The sequence below is a fragment of the Tamandua tetradactyla genome, chromosome 7 (genome assembly GCF_023851605.1).
Source record: "Tamandua tetradactyla isolate mTamTet1 chromosome 7, mTamTet1.pri, whole genome shotgun sequence".
NCBI lineage: Eukaryota > Metazoa > Chordata > Mammalia > Pilosa > Myrmecophagidae > Tamandua > Tamandua tetradactyla.
Genome location: NC_135333.1, coordinates 92,807,988 through 92,825,819, shown reverse-complemented (window position 1 = coordinate 92,825,819; position 17,832 = coordinate 92,807,988). Strand labels below are relative to the sequence as shown.

The 17,832-nt window shown below is 36.9% G+C and overlaps 1 protein-coding gene across 4 annotated transcripts in view; it reads left to right on the top strand.

Annotated features, from left to right (window-relative positions):
• TMTC1 (transmembrane O-mannosyltransferase targeting cadherins 1) overlaps window positions 1-17,832 on the top strand; it is a 284,735-nt gene that overhangs the window by 253,416 nt on the left and 13,487 nt on the right. For all 4 annotated transcript variants that reach the window (XM_077170430.1, XM_077170429.1, XM_077170433.1 and 1 more), the window contains 3 exons: window positions 13,046-13,148; window positions 16,386-16,521; window positions 17,106-17,250. In XM_077170430.1, the coding sequence (XP_077026545.1) occupies window positions 13,046-13,148; window positions 16,386-16,521; window positions 17,106-17,250 (384 nt within the window). The remainder of the gene's footprint in view (window positions 1-13,045; window positions 13,149-16,385; window positions 16,522-17,105; window positions 17,251-17,832) is intronic.

The window sequence follows — 17,832 nt, the reverse complement described above, 5'->3', positions numbered from 1 at the left end:
TTGTGTAGGTAAGCCTTAGACAAAAGCCTTTGCATGTGATGGGTGATTTTAATGCATGTTTTAGTAAAATCCTTAAGCTAAAATTATCTTGGCCCTGTTCAATGGTATACACTGGCAGTCTTCAGCTGGCTTTTACTTGTGTTGAAGCAGACCGCTAGGGTTTTATGAAGAAAAGATTGGCTCTGTGCTCTGTCCATAAGAATTCTCTTTACTCATCTCACCCAGAATCCTTCATTTTCATAAGATGGTGTTCACTCTGCCTCTTTCTAGGTGATTGTCAAGCATATAGAACTTGCCCTTACTCCAACTATATGTTATTAGATGAGAATATAATTTTAGAGCTCCCCACTATTCCTTCTTCATCAAAAGTCTGGGACTGAGAAATGATACTTACAGAGAGACTAACCACACTGATTACTTAGATATACCAAGCATGCTTCTCTCTCAGCCCTCACCACCAACTATTCCCTTTGCCTGCAACACTGTTCTCCCAGATATTTTGTGCTTCCTTGTGTCATGCCAGGTTTTGCCCAAATATTACCACATTGGAGGAGTCTTCTGTGATTACCCTTTCTAAATGGCAATCTTCTACCATCCTTTATGTTCTCTATCAATTTTCCCCATCTTATTTTCCTCCATAACGTTTGTGACTATCTAACATGTTTATTTGTCTATGGTCTTTCTCTCACCACTAGAAAATTGAACTCCATCAGAATGATTGTCTGCTTTTCTCATAACTGTATTTCCTTGCCAGTCACATTGCACATGCTTGATAACTTTTTGCCAAGTGAATAAATAAATCAAAATAGACTGCAGAGCACGCAGCCCCTACAATCTAGTACATATTCTAAATTTTACTCTTAGAACAAGTAAGGTCATCAGAGAGCGAGGTATATTGGGCTAAATGGTTCTGGCCCTTTGTAGATTGGTTGTTTTGTTGAATTGTGCCTTGGCATGATGTTCTTGTCTTATACTGAGGAATGATAAGAAAAAGCAATGTGGTATTTATTATAAACACAGAGTTGGGGCAAAGCCATCACCCACTGAATCAATCAGTAACATCTTTATGAGGACTCAAAGGAGAAATCACTCTCATGTTCCTAAGAAAGACAGAGCGTCTCCTGAATTACAAGTTTGTTTATCTTTTAATCAATGGACACAGAATATTTCAAGTGCTATAAAAAGTTATGCCAACCCTATGCTGCCCCTGACTAACAACCATCCAGACTTAATAGTCTGCTTTTTCTGTATGTGTTGCTTTTACTCCTGGGTTTGTCAATTTTTAAATAATTTCTTTTGTTAAACTGATATTTTATATTTTTGAAAGCTGCCTCAATTTACTTGTGGAATTCCGGGGTATAAGTGAATAAGTAAGAGTGTAAATAAACAAGCAAACAAACAAATAAAGCATTGCATTAATAGCCCCCAGTTCATAGTTTATTTTCACCAGGTTAGGAAATAAACATATCATTGCTCTCCTTAGTGAAAATCACCTTTAGAGTAAGTGACAGTATATCTTATCTAACACTAGTGATAGCACAGGATTTACTTTCAGGGAGCTCTTTGCGGATATGAATGAAATTTAGATCTGTCCACACCGTTCCATCTTCCTGTAGTGCCGTCTTCTCTTTCTTACCTTCTAAATCTTACCCTTTTTTCAAGATCCAATTCAGCTTCCACTTCTTCCCCTGATTTTTTTCCACCTCCCCATCTCATGGCAAGTTATCTTTTCTCAGAGCTCCTGTAACATTTATTAACACACACGCAACAGACAAATTACTCGTGTCTTTATTTCTTGCTTAGTATCTCAAACTATGATTTCAGCCCTGTATTTCTACTTGAGTGTTTGTGAGCCTTATTTTAGGAAGAGAGTGTGGGAAGGGACAGGTTCTGTTGTGGAAGAAGATTACTTCGCACCTAGGGATTGTTTGCCTCTGAGGGGTGAAAGGAAAAGAAAAGTCGAAAATTAAGAACTCCTGGGCTGACCACCTAGAGGACTGAGCAGGACTGATAGCCATCAGGAAGCCAGGGAAATGCAATCTTTTAAAAAAAAGAAGGAAATTGATCAGCTTCAATATTTTTTTCTTTATACCAATATTACAAAATATAATGGAAAATTTGAAAAGTCAAGGAAACAAAATACATCCTCAATCCATAATCTAATATCTGAAACCCCCCACAAATTTTATCATTTTTGTGTATACGCTACAAGTCTTTTTAATATATTAATGTTGTTTTTATTATTGCATTTTAATGGTTGCTTAGTAGTTTATCAAATTTCCATAATAATGTGCATTGTAATTTTCATAAAAATACCTCTACTGTTGGTCATTTGAATTTATTTTTCTCTTTTTGTGTGTGTGTGCTCTATGTGTGTGTGTGTGTGTTGGGGGAGTATACAGCAGTAGGATTTCCTTGCTTGTGGCTTTTTTTTGTCAGAGGAGTTGTGGGTTTATAGAATAATCATGCATAAAATATAGTGTTCTTATATACCACCCTATTATTAACACCTTGCATTGGTGTGGTATATTTGTTACAATTGATAAATCACATTTTCATAACTGTGCTTAAGGTTCATTGTTTTGTACAGTTCCATAGATTTTTTTTAATGTTTTATTCTAGTACGATATATACACCTAAAATTTCCCCTTTTAACCACATTCCAATATATGATTCACTGCCATTAATTGCGTTCACAGTGCTCTGCTACCATCCCCACCATCCATTACCAAAATTTATCCATCCATATTTTGGATCATTTCCTTTATCATAGACTCCTGGAAGGAGAATTCCAATATCAAAGATTAGTATGAATGTATTTCATGAGTCTTTGAAACATGATACTAAATTGCCTTCCAAGAGACTGATTTGAACCACCACAGAGTACAAACTTTAAGTCGTAAATGTTGGTGGAACATTTAAATGGAAATGGCATATGGACAGATGACAGTGAGAAACAGAAGAACCGGAAAGATAGATTTAGGACTTCATCATACAAATGAAACCATATTGTGTGCAGGTAATTTCTCTGAGGGACAAATGAAGAATATTGTAGGAGAATGACCCTTAAAGTAGATTTTTTTGCCTTCTTATTTTATAGATAAAAATGTGAGGTGTAGAGTTATGTGACTATCCAAGGTCAAACAGATAACTAGTGGCAGAACCTAGTACCTGGTCTTCTGCCTCCTCACCCTTAATTTGTCACTGCTTGATGCTGGGGTCCCAGGAGTGGACCATGTTTGTGTGGTGGCCATAGTTAATGAGATTGGGTGTGGGAGAAGGCAGGAAGGAAGAAGAGAAGCCATCGGGGAGACGCAGGAGGATGCACTGTAATACAAGTTAGATACATAAAGTATCCAACAGAAAGATGATGTCCATCTTTGTCAACTGAATCAAAGAAGCCAAGAAAACTGAGAAATACACAGTCTGGAGTAGGAGTGGCCTGGAACTTGCTATTCTCTTCTGGTTCTCCATTAGCATTGAGAACGGACTGTACTCCAATGTCTCGAATAGGATTACAGACGTTTACAAGCCCACAATCATTTTTGACTAGCCTGGTCTCGCCATAGATTATATAGCTTGCATTACATTAGCAGTAGTTTATGACTGTAATCCGCTGTAAATTATCACTAGCCTCAGGTTCATAACCTATTGAAAAACTCATTAATTAATTTGATAGCATTTAAAATATTTTTCTTTCATGCATTTAGGATATGACATCACCCAATACATGAATGAAAAGAAAATTGAAACAATGAATAAAAGAAGCACAGAACATGATTAAAAGATCTGGGGTCAATTTCTCTCCTCCTAACAAATGCCATTTTTGGATAGATTCAGCCACTCATACTCTATCATATGTGGCCAAGTCAGATTTTACTGGAGCCAAACTTAAGAATCTATTGATTTGAATCAATACATTCATTTATTTAATGAGTCAATATATTAATTATTGAACACCTAGGAATCACCAGGCAGTGGAGGTTGTAGAAATATCAAGGTATAACCATTACCCTCATGGAATTTGGAGTCTTGAAGGAAATATTATCCCTAATCAAAAATATACCTCCTTCCTCCTCCAATACCTAAAACAATTGTCACAAATGCTGCAAAAGGAAAGTACCGGTGAAAATAATAAGAAAGAATGACTTAATGTGGCAAGAGCTTGTGGGGAGTGGGGGGTGTTGGCCAATGAGTAACAATTAATCTGAGACCTGAAGAACTTATAGATATCAACTGGGTAAAAATGAATAGGAAAAGCTCTGGCCTTAGAGAACAGACCATATGATGGCTCTGTTGTGGGGAATTTATGGTGCCTTCCTCTTAATAGACAGTCATGTGCCTAGAAGTATGGAGAATGGAGCCAAAAGTGGCAGAAGAGTCTAGAAAAGTAGGACGCTGAAATTGTATGCAAATTCAGAGGAATTTTACCGTTTCTCTCCCAGTTCTTCTGATATTGTTATACCCCTGTGGTTGTTTGACCATGTCAACAATGTACTTTCTCTTTTAACTTTCCTTTTACGATTCTTGGAATCTCCTCTTTGAAGTGATTATTTCTCTCTTGCTTATATTGTCACAGGATGATAATCACTGTATGGTAAGAAAATCCAGGATTAGAAAATACCCAACATTTCCTTAAGGGGAGGAATGCCAGATTCATTCTGTTTTAATGTAAAAGAGATTAGACATCAAAGATCAATAGCCTGTTTCCCATAAAAGTTCATGTTAATGGGTTCAATTCCTGGTCCCTGCCCATGTTAAAAAAAAAAAAAAGTTCATTTAATATCTGATAGATGGAATTAACTGTGAAGAAATATAAATATAAATATAAAAAATAAAAGAAAAGAGAAAGAAAAGAGGCATCTGTGCTTTATCTTTTGAGCTGGTGTCTTGAATAGTTTCTTAGAGAAGTCATTGGCATGAGTTTAAGTTTTTCATAACCTTCCTAGATTTGAATAAAGTCATTTGACAGATGGAGAGATACCTACGATTTTATGTTCTTACACCCCTGACTGGAGTAAAAGTACTTCTAGAAAGAAGTTCAGATACCTCACTGCGATGTCAGTGCAGTAGGACAGGCACCCAAATCCATCTTCTCTGTAGGTCCTTCAACAATTTGGAATATCACACCCTACCCCTTCTATACAGTAAGTACAATTTGATACAGACCATCCATTAGCCAACAGGTCACAAAGTATGCACTGGGGACCCCTGGAGTCCAAGAAGTTCTATGCGTTTTTCAAAATAATAAGAAGTAATTTGCCTTTTATACTCTCATTCACTTATGAGTAAACGACCATCATGCATCCATAAATATAAAAAGGCTATTGAAATTACTCTCCTTTTGCAACTAAATGTCTGTGTGAGGCTAGATTTTTCTTCACAGCCTCAAACAATAGATTGCATTAAGGTTTAAAATGTACAGCGTTTCTATTTGGGATGATGAAAAAGTTTTGATAATGATGGTGGTGATGGTAGCACCACACTGTGAATGTAGTTAATGTCACTGAATTATATATTTGAGTTGGTCAGAAGGGGAAATATTATTTTGTATATATTGCACTATAATAAAAATATTTTTTAAAAATCCATGGAACTTCAAACACAAATATGAACTTTAAATCAAACCATGGAACATAATTAATAGTACAATTTTTTAAATTTGATTTCCTCACTGAAACAAATATACTACACTAAAGCAAAGTGTTAATAATAATGTGTTAGACGGGTCTTATACCTGATTATTCTGTAGAACCACAGCTTCTCTTTACAAAAAAAACAGATTAAGCACAAAAACAGAAATGAAAATCTAGCTATCTTGTCTTAAACCAGACCTTAAAGAGATTAACAAAAATGTAGCATAATACCACTGATCTCACTAATTTTTTTTTTTTGGCTTTGAGGAATAGAGTTATCTTTCATATAAGTGTGTTATTTGTGTTTATGAGGTTATTATTATTTTAAATAATAAATATTTTAAATACTTCTCAGCTTCATTTCTAATGTAGTAAATGTTGATACTTAGGCCTGCATAAGTAAAAGCTCTTTGGTGTCCTTAGTAATTTTTGAGAGTGCAGAAGGGTTCTCAACCAGGAAGTTTGTAAACTGCTACATTGAGCAGATCTCCCCTGTCTTCCTGATTACTGCAACCTTCAATGTCAGAAATATTTTCCAAACATAATCAGTTGGCCCAGGAGAGTAAATTGCAGTTAGGGGCCTTCATCTTTTCCAGAAAAATATACATTTACTTTCTTTTCCTTTTGAGGTTAAAAAAAAAAAGTGTATTAGGTTAGATGACAATAGCACATGAAAAGTGGGGATGTTGACTATGTTTTCTCTCTCCTGCAAGGCTCATTTTATCTCCAACTCACTGCCAATGCTTCTGCGCTGCAGAGAGGACCTCATGGCTGAATGCTGCCCATTGTTAACTGGCTGCTCTCCATGGTCCATTTCCTGCTCAGGCAGCATTTGGTTGAGGACTCTGGTGTACAGCAGACAGTATTATTTGTCAGATCCATTCTCTGAGTCAGAAGCTTTTTAAATTAAAGTTGCCTTATAAATAGTTTATATTCATTTCCTTTGGAACTCACAAGCCTGTGCAGACTAAGAGTGATCAGGCTTAGTTCAGGACTTCTGGCCAGATGACATAAATGAAAGTGAGTGCTTGAAATTGAGCTTCAAGGATTAGATAATACTACTTTTTAAGATAAATGCATTGCCCTTCCAGAAGAGGTAGAATTTATTTTAAATAAACACCTTTCAAATATTTTTCTCCTGTAGTGGTTCCCCTTCCTTTTTTAATAAGCAGAATTACTCATTCCTTGAAACTGAGAGTCAAGTGACAGGAAAGGCAAGGCAGATATTGAAGACATTTTTCACAGAGCCAGTCTCCAGACTGCCCTTGGGGCTGCCAAGGTTATAGGAGTGTGATTACTTGCTCTTGACATGCATGGTCTTTTAAATCCTATTACATCTTTGGAGTTTGAAAATTGCATTTCTAGTGGAAACTCAGCTCATAAACCTGCAAATAGCAAAGAGAAATTTTCAATGAAAAATGTGATCTCTTTGCCTGTTTTGGAGCAGCAAGAAAGTAGGAAAAAGGCAAAATTAAATCAGGTAAAACAGTAATTGCACTTGAAAACTGATGTTCACTGTTCTGTTTGACTTCAGCTAGTTAGAATGTGAGGAAATCAATTTTATTCCTTTCAGGAAAAAGCATCTTTCAACTCTGCCCCAGTTTAGTTATAAGCATGTGTTTTTAAGATCACAAGTATGCAAAGACATTTTTCTAGCACATCTTATTTTATACAGCTGCTGGAGTTGACAATAACCAGAGTCCCGAAGCATTCAGATCATGACAGCTGTGGCGTATCTGTCTAATCCCAAGTGTGGGTGCCACTCCTGGTTGCCTTCCAAGCCCCTTGAGCTTTGCCCCCATGACACTGTCACGCTGCTTTGCAGTATCTCCTTCTTGTCTTAAGTCTTCTCTACTGTCTTGAGAAAAGGGATTGGGTCTGTCTTGTTCACTATTCTATCTCCGCTTGGTAGTTGGCACATGGATGGTGCTCAGGAAATATTTTTTGAGGCAACGGATGGGTGGGTGGAGGGGTGAGAGAGTGGATGGATGGGTTGGCAATATCCAAAAGTGTATTTGCTTGTTTGGATGCCAGAGACATCCTTTGCTTATTTCCAGAAACACTGTTCTTATTCAGAGTTCTCCAATTTTCTGTCCACTGAGAACCTAGGCTCTATTCTCTGTTTCTCAATCACTTTGACCTGAGTTTTTTCATTTGTTGTAATCAGTGGTAAACTAATATCTTATGAATGTTGTTTTCAGCTCTAATATTTCTCCTGCTAAAAATCTGATATCATCCATCATATTTTTATGTTTTTTATTTTTATTTTACCATTTGTATTGGTCAGGGTTCTCTAGGGAAACAGAACCAAGAGCGATATCTGTAAATATTATGAGATTTTATTAAAGTGTCACATACAGCTCCAGATGCACGAGTCCAAATTCCTCATGGCTGGCTGCAAGCTGGCAATTCTTAAGGAAGGTTTGTGATGAATTTCCTGGGAGAAGCTGGCTGACTGAAATGGAGATGAAAGTTCTCTCTTCTGACTGTTGAAGTCATTATTTCTCCTTTTAAGACCTAAAAATGATTGGATTAAATGTCTCACATTGCTGAAGGCATTCTCCTTAGTTGATTGTGCAGTCAACTTACTGATGATTTTAGTCTCCACAAAATGTCCTCGCAGTAACAGACCAGTGCTTGTTTGACCAGACAACTGGGCACCATTATCTGGCCAAGTTGGTTATGAGCATAACCAACACACTATGACTATATGTTAGTATATTTTAAAAGTGCCATGTAAAATAGAAATTTTGAGCCTTTGAAAACAAAGATGACAGTGTTTAAAACACTAATATATGTAACAGAGGAAACTGTTGCTTTTCAGGAACTGATTTCCCATTTTGATTTAACCAGGTCATTCTTTCTCTGGTTACTTCTAAGACGCTAAATATTTATTGACTTTTTTTTCAGAAAGTAATTAAGAAAAGTAAAAAGAAAAGACACTAGAGTCAGTTAATTATTAGTCAAATAGAATTACTGAAAGGCTTTATGGGAAAGAAACTAGTTGTTGGCTAAAATGCCGCTTGGGCATGGCCATGATGTCTGACATGGCTGCAGTAACAACTGTAGGTCACCTGAGCTCAAGTGCATCCTGTACTTTGCTCTTTAATAACACTAGTTGCATTGAATTGTAATTTTTAATTCACTAGCCTTTGAGCTCCTTGGGTAGACATATTATGTTTTATTCATCTCCATGTCTTTGGCATATATCTCCCAGTGGTATAAATAGCAGTACTACAACTTGTAATTCACTGAGCAATAATAATAAGGATAATAGCTATCATTTATCAAATTCTGCATGCTAAGCATCATTCTAAGTGCTTTTACATGTTTTAATCCATTTAATCCTCACAAGCCTATAAGATAGGTGCTATTGTCCCTGTTTTAGAGTGGGGCAAGGAGAGAGTAAGGGAGGTCACACAGGTAGTGAATAGTGGGGTGGATGCATGTAGTCATGGGTTCTCTGTGCCGCACTCCTGTAGCCATTGCGGTAAACGTGTGCTGAGTGACTGGCTAACTCAATAAATGCCCAGTAGTACCAACTTTTGACATCAGTATCAATTGGAGTTTTATATCATTTATGTTCTTCCTGACTCCATATAACACACACACACATGCTTCAATAGATGATACTCTATAAACTCTTTCTTCTCTTCATTAAGTTGAAAGGAAATATTCTGAGATTTCCATTCATCTTTAACTTTTTTGAGTTGCACAGTTTGTGGAGTTTGAGCATTCGAAAGCACATATTTTCAGAAACACACATTTCCATTTTTGCTGGACTATGAATTTGTAATTCACATAGGTGAAATTTGCCAAATTCAAATCATGTCATATTCCCTAGCTATTACTTAAATGTGTGGATTCAAGAAAGGTCACTGGTCATTGGTAACATCTGTTACCTTTCTGGGTCAAATCTTGGCTCGTTGCTCAGCACTCAATGTAAACATCTAACATATTTTTATTCACAAGCTTGAGGTTTCATGTCTGAGAAATTGTAATTTAATTGTTGCTCTACATTCCCTTCCACGCATCTGGCTGAATGCTCAGTGGTCATTTCTTGGGTTAAAGTTATGGAAAATGCCCATAACCAATTAGAGAAAAAGTTACTATGTGCTTGATACTGAATCACTTCCCTTTTATCTGACCCTCACAAAGGTACTAAGAAATCATGAAATTATTTGCTCATGAATAATTGTTTGAACCTGGGTAGCTGGTAGCCTTGACCAATATTATGTTACCTTCTAATATTGTAAAAGAAACTATGATATGATGATCTCAGATGGTTGTGAAAAATGTATGATTTGACGTCTAAAAAATAATTCAGAATTATTAAAATATTTAATTAATAGATTAGGGTTCAATGTAGGAAGCCACACCTCACCCTCCAGAGAGCATGTTTTTCTATTAAGGAAAAATAAAGGTAGATCTCTAGGACACCTGTTTTCCCCTGACTGTCGTTGTGGGCGTCAGTGAGGGAGTTAAGGGGGTTGTCTGTTGAACCCAGGGCATAACCTAGAACAATCGCAGGCTGGCTCAGCTCTGTCTTTTGCACTTGCCACTGTTGTATCTATAAGACAACAGGATTGCTGCTCTGCTTCTCTGGACAAATTGGCTGGACGGATGGATTAAAGCAGGGCTATTAAAAACATCTCTGGGATGGGGGACAGGTGGGGAGTTATTGCTTAACGGGCACAGGGTTTCTGTTTGGGGTGATGAGAAGATTTCCATAATGGGAAGCAGTGATGGCGGCAACGCTGTGAATGTAATTAATACTACTGAATTGTATACTTGAGAGTGGTTAAGATGGGAAATTTTAAGGTATATATGTGTTATCCAAATTAAAAGTATAAAAAGAAATTTCAACAACCCCTCCCTCCCAAGAAAGGTATTAATGAACAGAAGTAGGGGAGTGGTGAGGATATTGATGATGTGGTAAAAACAACTATGAAAGTACATTGGCTGTTGATCCTGGCTAGAGTATGATGAGAAATGAATTAGAAGCAGGTACATATTCTTAGTTTTTGTGTATCTTGACACAAATAAATCAAATTAGGAGAGAAAGGACATATTTATTCAGGCTATGCAAAAGACTTTAAGGACATTATGGGTACTGGACACAAACATGGCAACTTGGCAAAAGAGGAAACAAAGTAGTTTTCAGTAGGAATTAATTTGAACACCAACTCTGTTCAATGCATTTATTGACCAACACTGGCTAATAAAAATAGAATGTGTGCCACATATATAATTTTTAATTTTCAAGTAACTTTTACTTTAAAAGGTAAAATGAAAACTGTGACATTTGTTTCAAAGTTATATATTTACTTATCCCAGTATATCCAAAATATTATCATTTCAACATGTAATCACTGTAAAAATTATTGAGATATTTCAACTGATTTACAAGAACTTCTAAATTTGTTATGTGTATTGGTTTACTAAAGCTGCTGTAATGCAATATACCAAAAATGAAATGACACTTATAAAAAGAATTTATTATGTTACAAGATTACAGTTCTAAGGCCAGAAAAATGTCCAAATGAAGATACCCAGGAAAAAGATATCTTGACTCAAGAAGGATGATGTCTGTCACATGGGAAGGCATGTGGTTGGCATCTGCTGGGTCATATTCCTGGTTCTGTTGCTTTCAGCTTCTGATGCCAGTGGTTTCCTCTCTAAGAGTATTGGGGCCTTCATTTACCTCCTCTGGGACACAAAACTGGGTTCTGGCTTGCTTAACCTCTCATGGGAAGGCACATAGTGATGTCTTCTGGGCTCCAAACATCTCTGTCTAGGCATCTGCTGTCTCTGTAGGCACTTCAGACATCTCCAAGTGTCTCTGTTGGCTCTGAAGCTTTTTCCAAAAGATTCCTTCTTAAAGGATTCCAGTAAGCAACCCCACCTTGAATGGGTAGGGATATATCTCCATGGAAATCACCTAATCAAAAGATACCACCCACAATTCGGTGGGTTACATCTCCATGGAAACAACTTAATCAAAAAGATACCACTGAACAATATTGAATCAAGATTAACACCTCTTTGGGCTGTATCCAGTCTGTGTGCAGCCATTGTATATTTGGGGTATAGGCATTGTGAGCTAAGCAGAAGCAATCCTCACCTAAGCAATCAACACCTAATACAAGGGAGAGTTCAGTACGTAGGGTTAGGGAACTGTAGTAACAGTCTTGAATCTCTAGCATGGTAGAAGACAAGACAGGACAATTAGAAAATTGTCCATAGAAGATGTGGCAATTGATGTGGGCCTTGTCACACAGGTAAGAGAGTTGGCACTGTGCCTTTGAGGGAACATAGTCCTGTTGGAGGGAACAGCTCAGAGATGGGAAAACACGGGTTGCCTAAGGGAAGCAGCAAACAATTTAGTGGGATACAGAAGTATTTCAGGTAAGGAAAGTATCTTAGTTTTTTAGGGCTGCATAGCAAAGTCCCACCAAATAGGTGGCTAAAACAACAGAAATTTATTGTCTCAGTTCTGGAGGCTAGAAGACCAAAATCAAGGAGTCAGCAGGGCAATGCTCCCTCTTAAACCTGTAGAGAAGAATCTTTCCTCGCCTCTTCTGGTTTCTGGTGTTTGCCTACAATTCTTGGTATTCCCTGGCTTGCAGTGTAGCACTTCAGTCTCTTCCTCTGCTGTCACATGGCCTTCTCCCTTCTCATATCTGTCTCTATGTCCCTGTTTCCCTCTTCTCATAAGGATACCCGACCCTAAACCTCATCTTAACTAATTCCATCTGTAATGACCTCTTTCCAAATAAGATCACAGTCTAGGGTACTGGGTGTTAGGACTTTGACATATCTTCTTTTTGGTCAGTGGGGGGGGGGGGGGGGTGGAATTCAACTCATAACAGAAAGGATAGGGAAAGCTCTCTCCAGAATCTGCATCAGCCTCCTCTTTCCACTTTTCTCAAAAACTACCTCAAATAAACCATAGAGTGTAGATAATCAATCTGGCTATTCAAAAGCAGCTAAAGATAAATCCCTCAGGCTTCCCACCATCCAGCCATACTGTCACTTCTAAAAATATTCTTTGATGTATCACTCATTTTCGTCTGGAGATTTGCTGGGGTAAAGGGCATCCCATTCAGACACCTATTTTTGAGGTCTTTTCCAATAGTAGGGCATGCTGAACAGGTCTAAGTCTTTCTATATATCCCTCTTTAGTAAACATTAGCTTGTTTGTCCTAGAGGAACCAAATGCCAATATGAATTGTAGGTATTTGTGCATAATTAATAGTGACTTTAATTAAGGTGAAATGCATACTGTTTTATCTTGGTGCCTGTTGCACAATAGGTGTTCAGTAAATGCTTTCCTGCTTTTGTCTCTCCTATTATTCAGTGTATTGCTTATTTTTAAAAATTTCTAATTTATTTTTCTTTTTTTAAAGGAGAGATTTAAGGAAGCTGAGGAAATATATCAGGCTGGAATAAAAAACTGTCCAGAAAGTTCAGATTTACACAACAACTACGGGGTTTTCTTAGTTGATACCGGTGAGTGAAATTAAAGAGAACCTGTTCTGCTGAGATTAGATGATAGTATCAATCAAGCAAAATGGGAGTAACTCAAATAATACGTTAGAAATAAAATCCACAGAGCTTGGCAGGAAGCTCACACTGTTGACAGTCACATTGAACCTTGGAGCTGTGGTTTCTTTAAATCTTCAAGTTCAGTTCAGTAAATTCTTCCCAGGTCTTATAATCATATCTCTAAGAAAAAAATCTCCAGATGGTCAGAAGTAGCCTGGATGATTTACAGTCCTCTCTGAGTATCATTTATACAAGCTTGTAAAGCTATGATGATTAAATGTTCCTCTACATTGATGCAGAACCTGCATTAAGTCTGGCCGCCAGCTCCTGGTAAATACCTTTTCACAACTGATAAAAAGCCTCCAGAATTCTTGTGTTCCATACTTAATGTCCATATTATTATAATTGATAGAGTGCTCTCCGATGACAGGTGCTATATAAAATACACTTACTCCATCTTATTTAATGAAAAACTTTACTGGGCAGGGATTCTCTTCTCGTTTATGATTTGTGCAGAGCCCTATGTATTGCTGGCATGTAATGAATACTTATAAATAATGAAAAGAAAGAGGTTTAACTTTAAATGCAATAGCACCACTTTGTTCTTGTTGACTACTACAATGGTTGACCACAGTAAAATTCACTTTTAATTATTTTTCAATATTAAATGGTCAAAGAGGACTTTTTTCTATTTTATTGAGGCATATTCCCACACCACACAAACTATCAAGTATACACTCACTGACTCACAGTATCATCACATAGTTGTGCATGCAACCCCATGATCAATTGTAGAACATTTTCGTTACTCCAGAACAGAAATAATAGTAATAAACCTCAAATCCTACCATATCCCTTCTCCCCAACCCCCATTGTTGAACCATAGTATTGGTACAGTACATTTGTTACTGTTGATGAAAGAATATTAAAATATTCCTGTTAACTACAGTCCATAGCTTGCAGTAGCTATGTTTTATCCCATATATTCCTCTGTTATTTATTTTACATTTGTAATAGTTCACACATGCAATAACTTATTTACGTACGTGACTTTAAACAACCACTTTCAATCAAATTCACCTACAATGTTACTGTTTCTTATATCCCAAGAATGAGTTACCATCACCTCTATCCATCCCCAAACATTTAAGTTCAACATTATTAATAATTCTGTACATATTAGGTAACTGCACTCCCAGCTTTTTTCTGTCTTTTAGTATGCTGTATTCTGCATTTTTTCCCAGACATAGCTTTATTTTATTACTCATCTAACCATAGATTAGATAAAGGGGGTATCAGTCACAAGGTTTTTGCAGTCATACAGTCATAGATAAAAGTTATTGAGTTTTACAGCCATTATCAAAGATTAAGGCTACATGGTTGCAGTTCAACAATTTCAGGTTTTTCCTTCCTGTGGTTCCAACAGACTAAAACCAAGAAGAAACATCAGTACTATGATTCAGTAGTGATAATCCCTTGTCAAATCCTAACCTCTCTGTCACAACTCCTCCGTCTCATTTGATCCATCTCTCAGTCTTCAGAGGTATTTGGGCAATGACTTTTCTATCTTCTTCATGCCGAAAAGGAGTGTGAACATTATGAGGTAGAGGAAGGAAACTGACATGTACTTGGAAAGACTGGTACTTCTGGATTTCAGGGCTTAACTAGCATGGGGACAATCTGAAATTTAAGTTTCTGAAAAAATAGACTTACCAAGTAAAACTTTTATGGAGCCTTAGATAAAGTCCAGGGTACTCTTTGGGGTTTTCAGTGATATTGTTGCTTGGGTCTTGGCATACAGCGGCTATTTGCCATATCTGGCTAAAGCTTGTGTAAGAGTAACCTCCAGAATGATATCTCAACTCTATTTGAAATCTCTAAAAGAGGTTTTTCTTTTCTAAGATATTTAAATTTCTTCTGTTTTAGAGGATATGAATTTGTATTCTGATATGCCTAGAAAAATTAATTTTATTTTTGCATGTAAAACTGTTGTATGGTGCCACCTGCTGGTTCACCAGCAACATTGTAATAAATTAGGTATCATACTTACAAAGGAATAAAATCCAGAAGAAATACTAATTCCCATGAGCCCTCTCCTTTCTACTTCAACAATAACCTGCCCCACCTCCAAATTAAAAAAAAAACGAAACTCACTGATGCACCATTTATCTCTCCACCACTGTTTTCTCTTTGTAATCATGTTTGCATACTTGTAAAATTCTCCCCATCCCCAGTGATCTCTATGTAGGTTTGTAGAGTCTATCGTGGTACCTCCTAGTCACACCTGCATTCAAGGTGCACTGGAGGAGGTTGCTGCCCAGATAATAAACACTTCCTTCCATTCAGAACTTCAGTCTGTTTAAAGGTTCAGTCACTTAGATGTAATTTCCCTAGGAAGCTTTTTTCTGAAGGACTGGACTTCATCAAACTAGAGAGACTTGATTCTAGTTCTAGTCTTTACACTTACTTGCTCTAGAATCTTTGTCAAGTCCCTTTGTCTTTGTGCTTTATTTCCTGTACCTGGAAAGTGATCATTTTGTTTATTTTTTTTTTTAGTATCTCTTAAATCCCAAGGGGCAGCTTAGTTGTATCAAAATGCAGCTAAATGGTATCAAAAATACCTACAGAGATCTTATGAGGTCACATAAACAATGGTGTTTTAAAATATATAAGGTTTTGGACAAACACAAGGTAGAAATATTATCATTTTTTTAATTCCCATTGGATAAATACCATTTAAGCAGAAATGTATGATTTGAAAAGAGACTTTCAAAATATAACTAATACCTATTTATGGCAATGCCTCATTTGCTATTATTATTCTCCTTTTTGTGTAATGAGAGGCAGCAATATCCTAGATATATAATAGTCTCTGATAATCTCAAAATACCACATTAGCTAGAGTGAAGGCCAGGCCAGAAAGCACACTGGCTAAAACTTGCTACAAATAATAAAAGAAATGGCTTTGGTGTGTGTTACTTCTTAAAATGTGCTTTTATGGCTCTTTTTGGAAGTAGAAATGAATAATGAAGTGGTTCCAAGTCAGAGGTAAAGAGTAGAAGCCAAAATGCAAGCTATTTAAGCGGAATAATTGACGGCATGCCTCTGTCTGTGTTACTGAGGAAGGTTGATATGTCAGAAGGAGATGGAGTGCTTGCATTTTTTATAAAGGAGCATTCTGCCCTTACCAACCCATGACAGGCTCTCCAGAGAAGGCAATGACCCATTACCAACAGGCCATCGGACTTAGCCCAAGTCATCACGTGGCCATGGTGAACCTGGGGAGACTCCACAGGTCTCTGGGAGAGAACAGCGTGGCCGAAGAATGGTACAAACGGTAAAGTTCCTTTTCTTCATTTTGCCAGTTACTCAGAGGCCTCAGACTTGCCTTTCAACGTTATAGCTAATTGAAGTAGACATGCTCATAGAATAGTGGCAATTTTTGCAAATTCAAGTGGTATAGATAGTTGCCTCCAAAGAGAACACTACAACCATGCAACAGGATAAATGACTTTAGTCACTTCATGACTTTTGCCTACTGGTAAGGACACGGTACTACTCCAAGGCTGGAATTTAATGCCCACTTTAATTTGTCCAATATTTTCTGAAGCTTTGGACTGCAACACAAACCACAAATAGCAATTTCAAAAATGGGATTTGATGAAAAATTTTGCATACTTCAGAATGAATACATCACCACTAATGGAAAAGACCCTAAGGGCTGACTTTCCCTATTAGTAGCTCACTAGAGATGTTCTTATTCGCAGGATGTCAATGTGATCATTTTTTAAACTTCTTCTTGACATAAAAACAAAGACCATGTTGGAGCAGTCTTAAGCCATGGATAGTCCTCTCTAATCTAACCTTTTGGAAATGCACCTATTAAAACGAAAGTATCAATTTCCCTGTTTCAAAACTCAGTGCGCTGCAGGTGGCCCGCAACGCTGAGATATTATCACCCTTGGGAGCACTCTATTACAACACTGGCCGTTATGAAGAGGCTTTGCAGATTTATCGGGAAGCTGCAGCACTTCAGCCTTCTCAAAGGGAACTCCGCCTGGCACTGGTGAGATGTCCCGGGTATTATTTTTCTCAATATACTACAAGATTAGGACTAAAGAAAATGAAGCTGGGATCATAAATGCAACATGCAATATAGGGAGCTACACTCATTAAGCCTCAAACTAGAACAAGAATGAGATAATATATCCATTTTATGAAAGTTTATATGGCCAATGCATGCACCAAAGACAAGACAGTACATATATGTGCATATGTACATTCTTAAGTATATATGTGTCTGTGTGTATGTATCCATATTACTAATATATTTTACTTTTTTCCTGAACCATGTAAGAGTTAAAGATATAATACCCCTTTATCTCTAAATACTTCAGCACTAGTTCCTACAAATGAGGACATTCTTTAAATGTCCATAGTACAATTATCAAATTCAGGAAAGTTAACGATACCAATACTTTTTTAATTTCAGTTTTCTGAGCTTTACTCTTCCTTTTTATTCAGTGTGCAATAAATCAAATTTATCTTGCCACAAGTTGTGTTCCATTGCATTCTAGGAAATTAGTTGTCTTCTGACATATTTAGTCAACTCTTTTTAAAAGTCACAAATCATACATTGGAGGTCTTT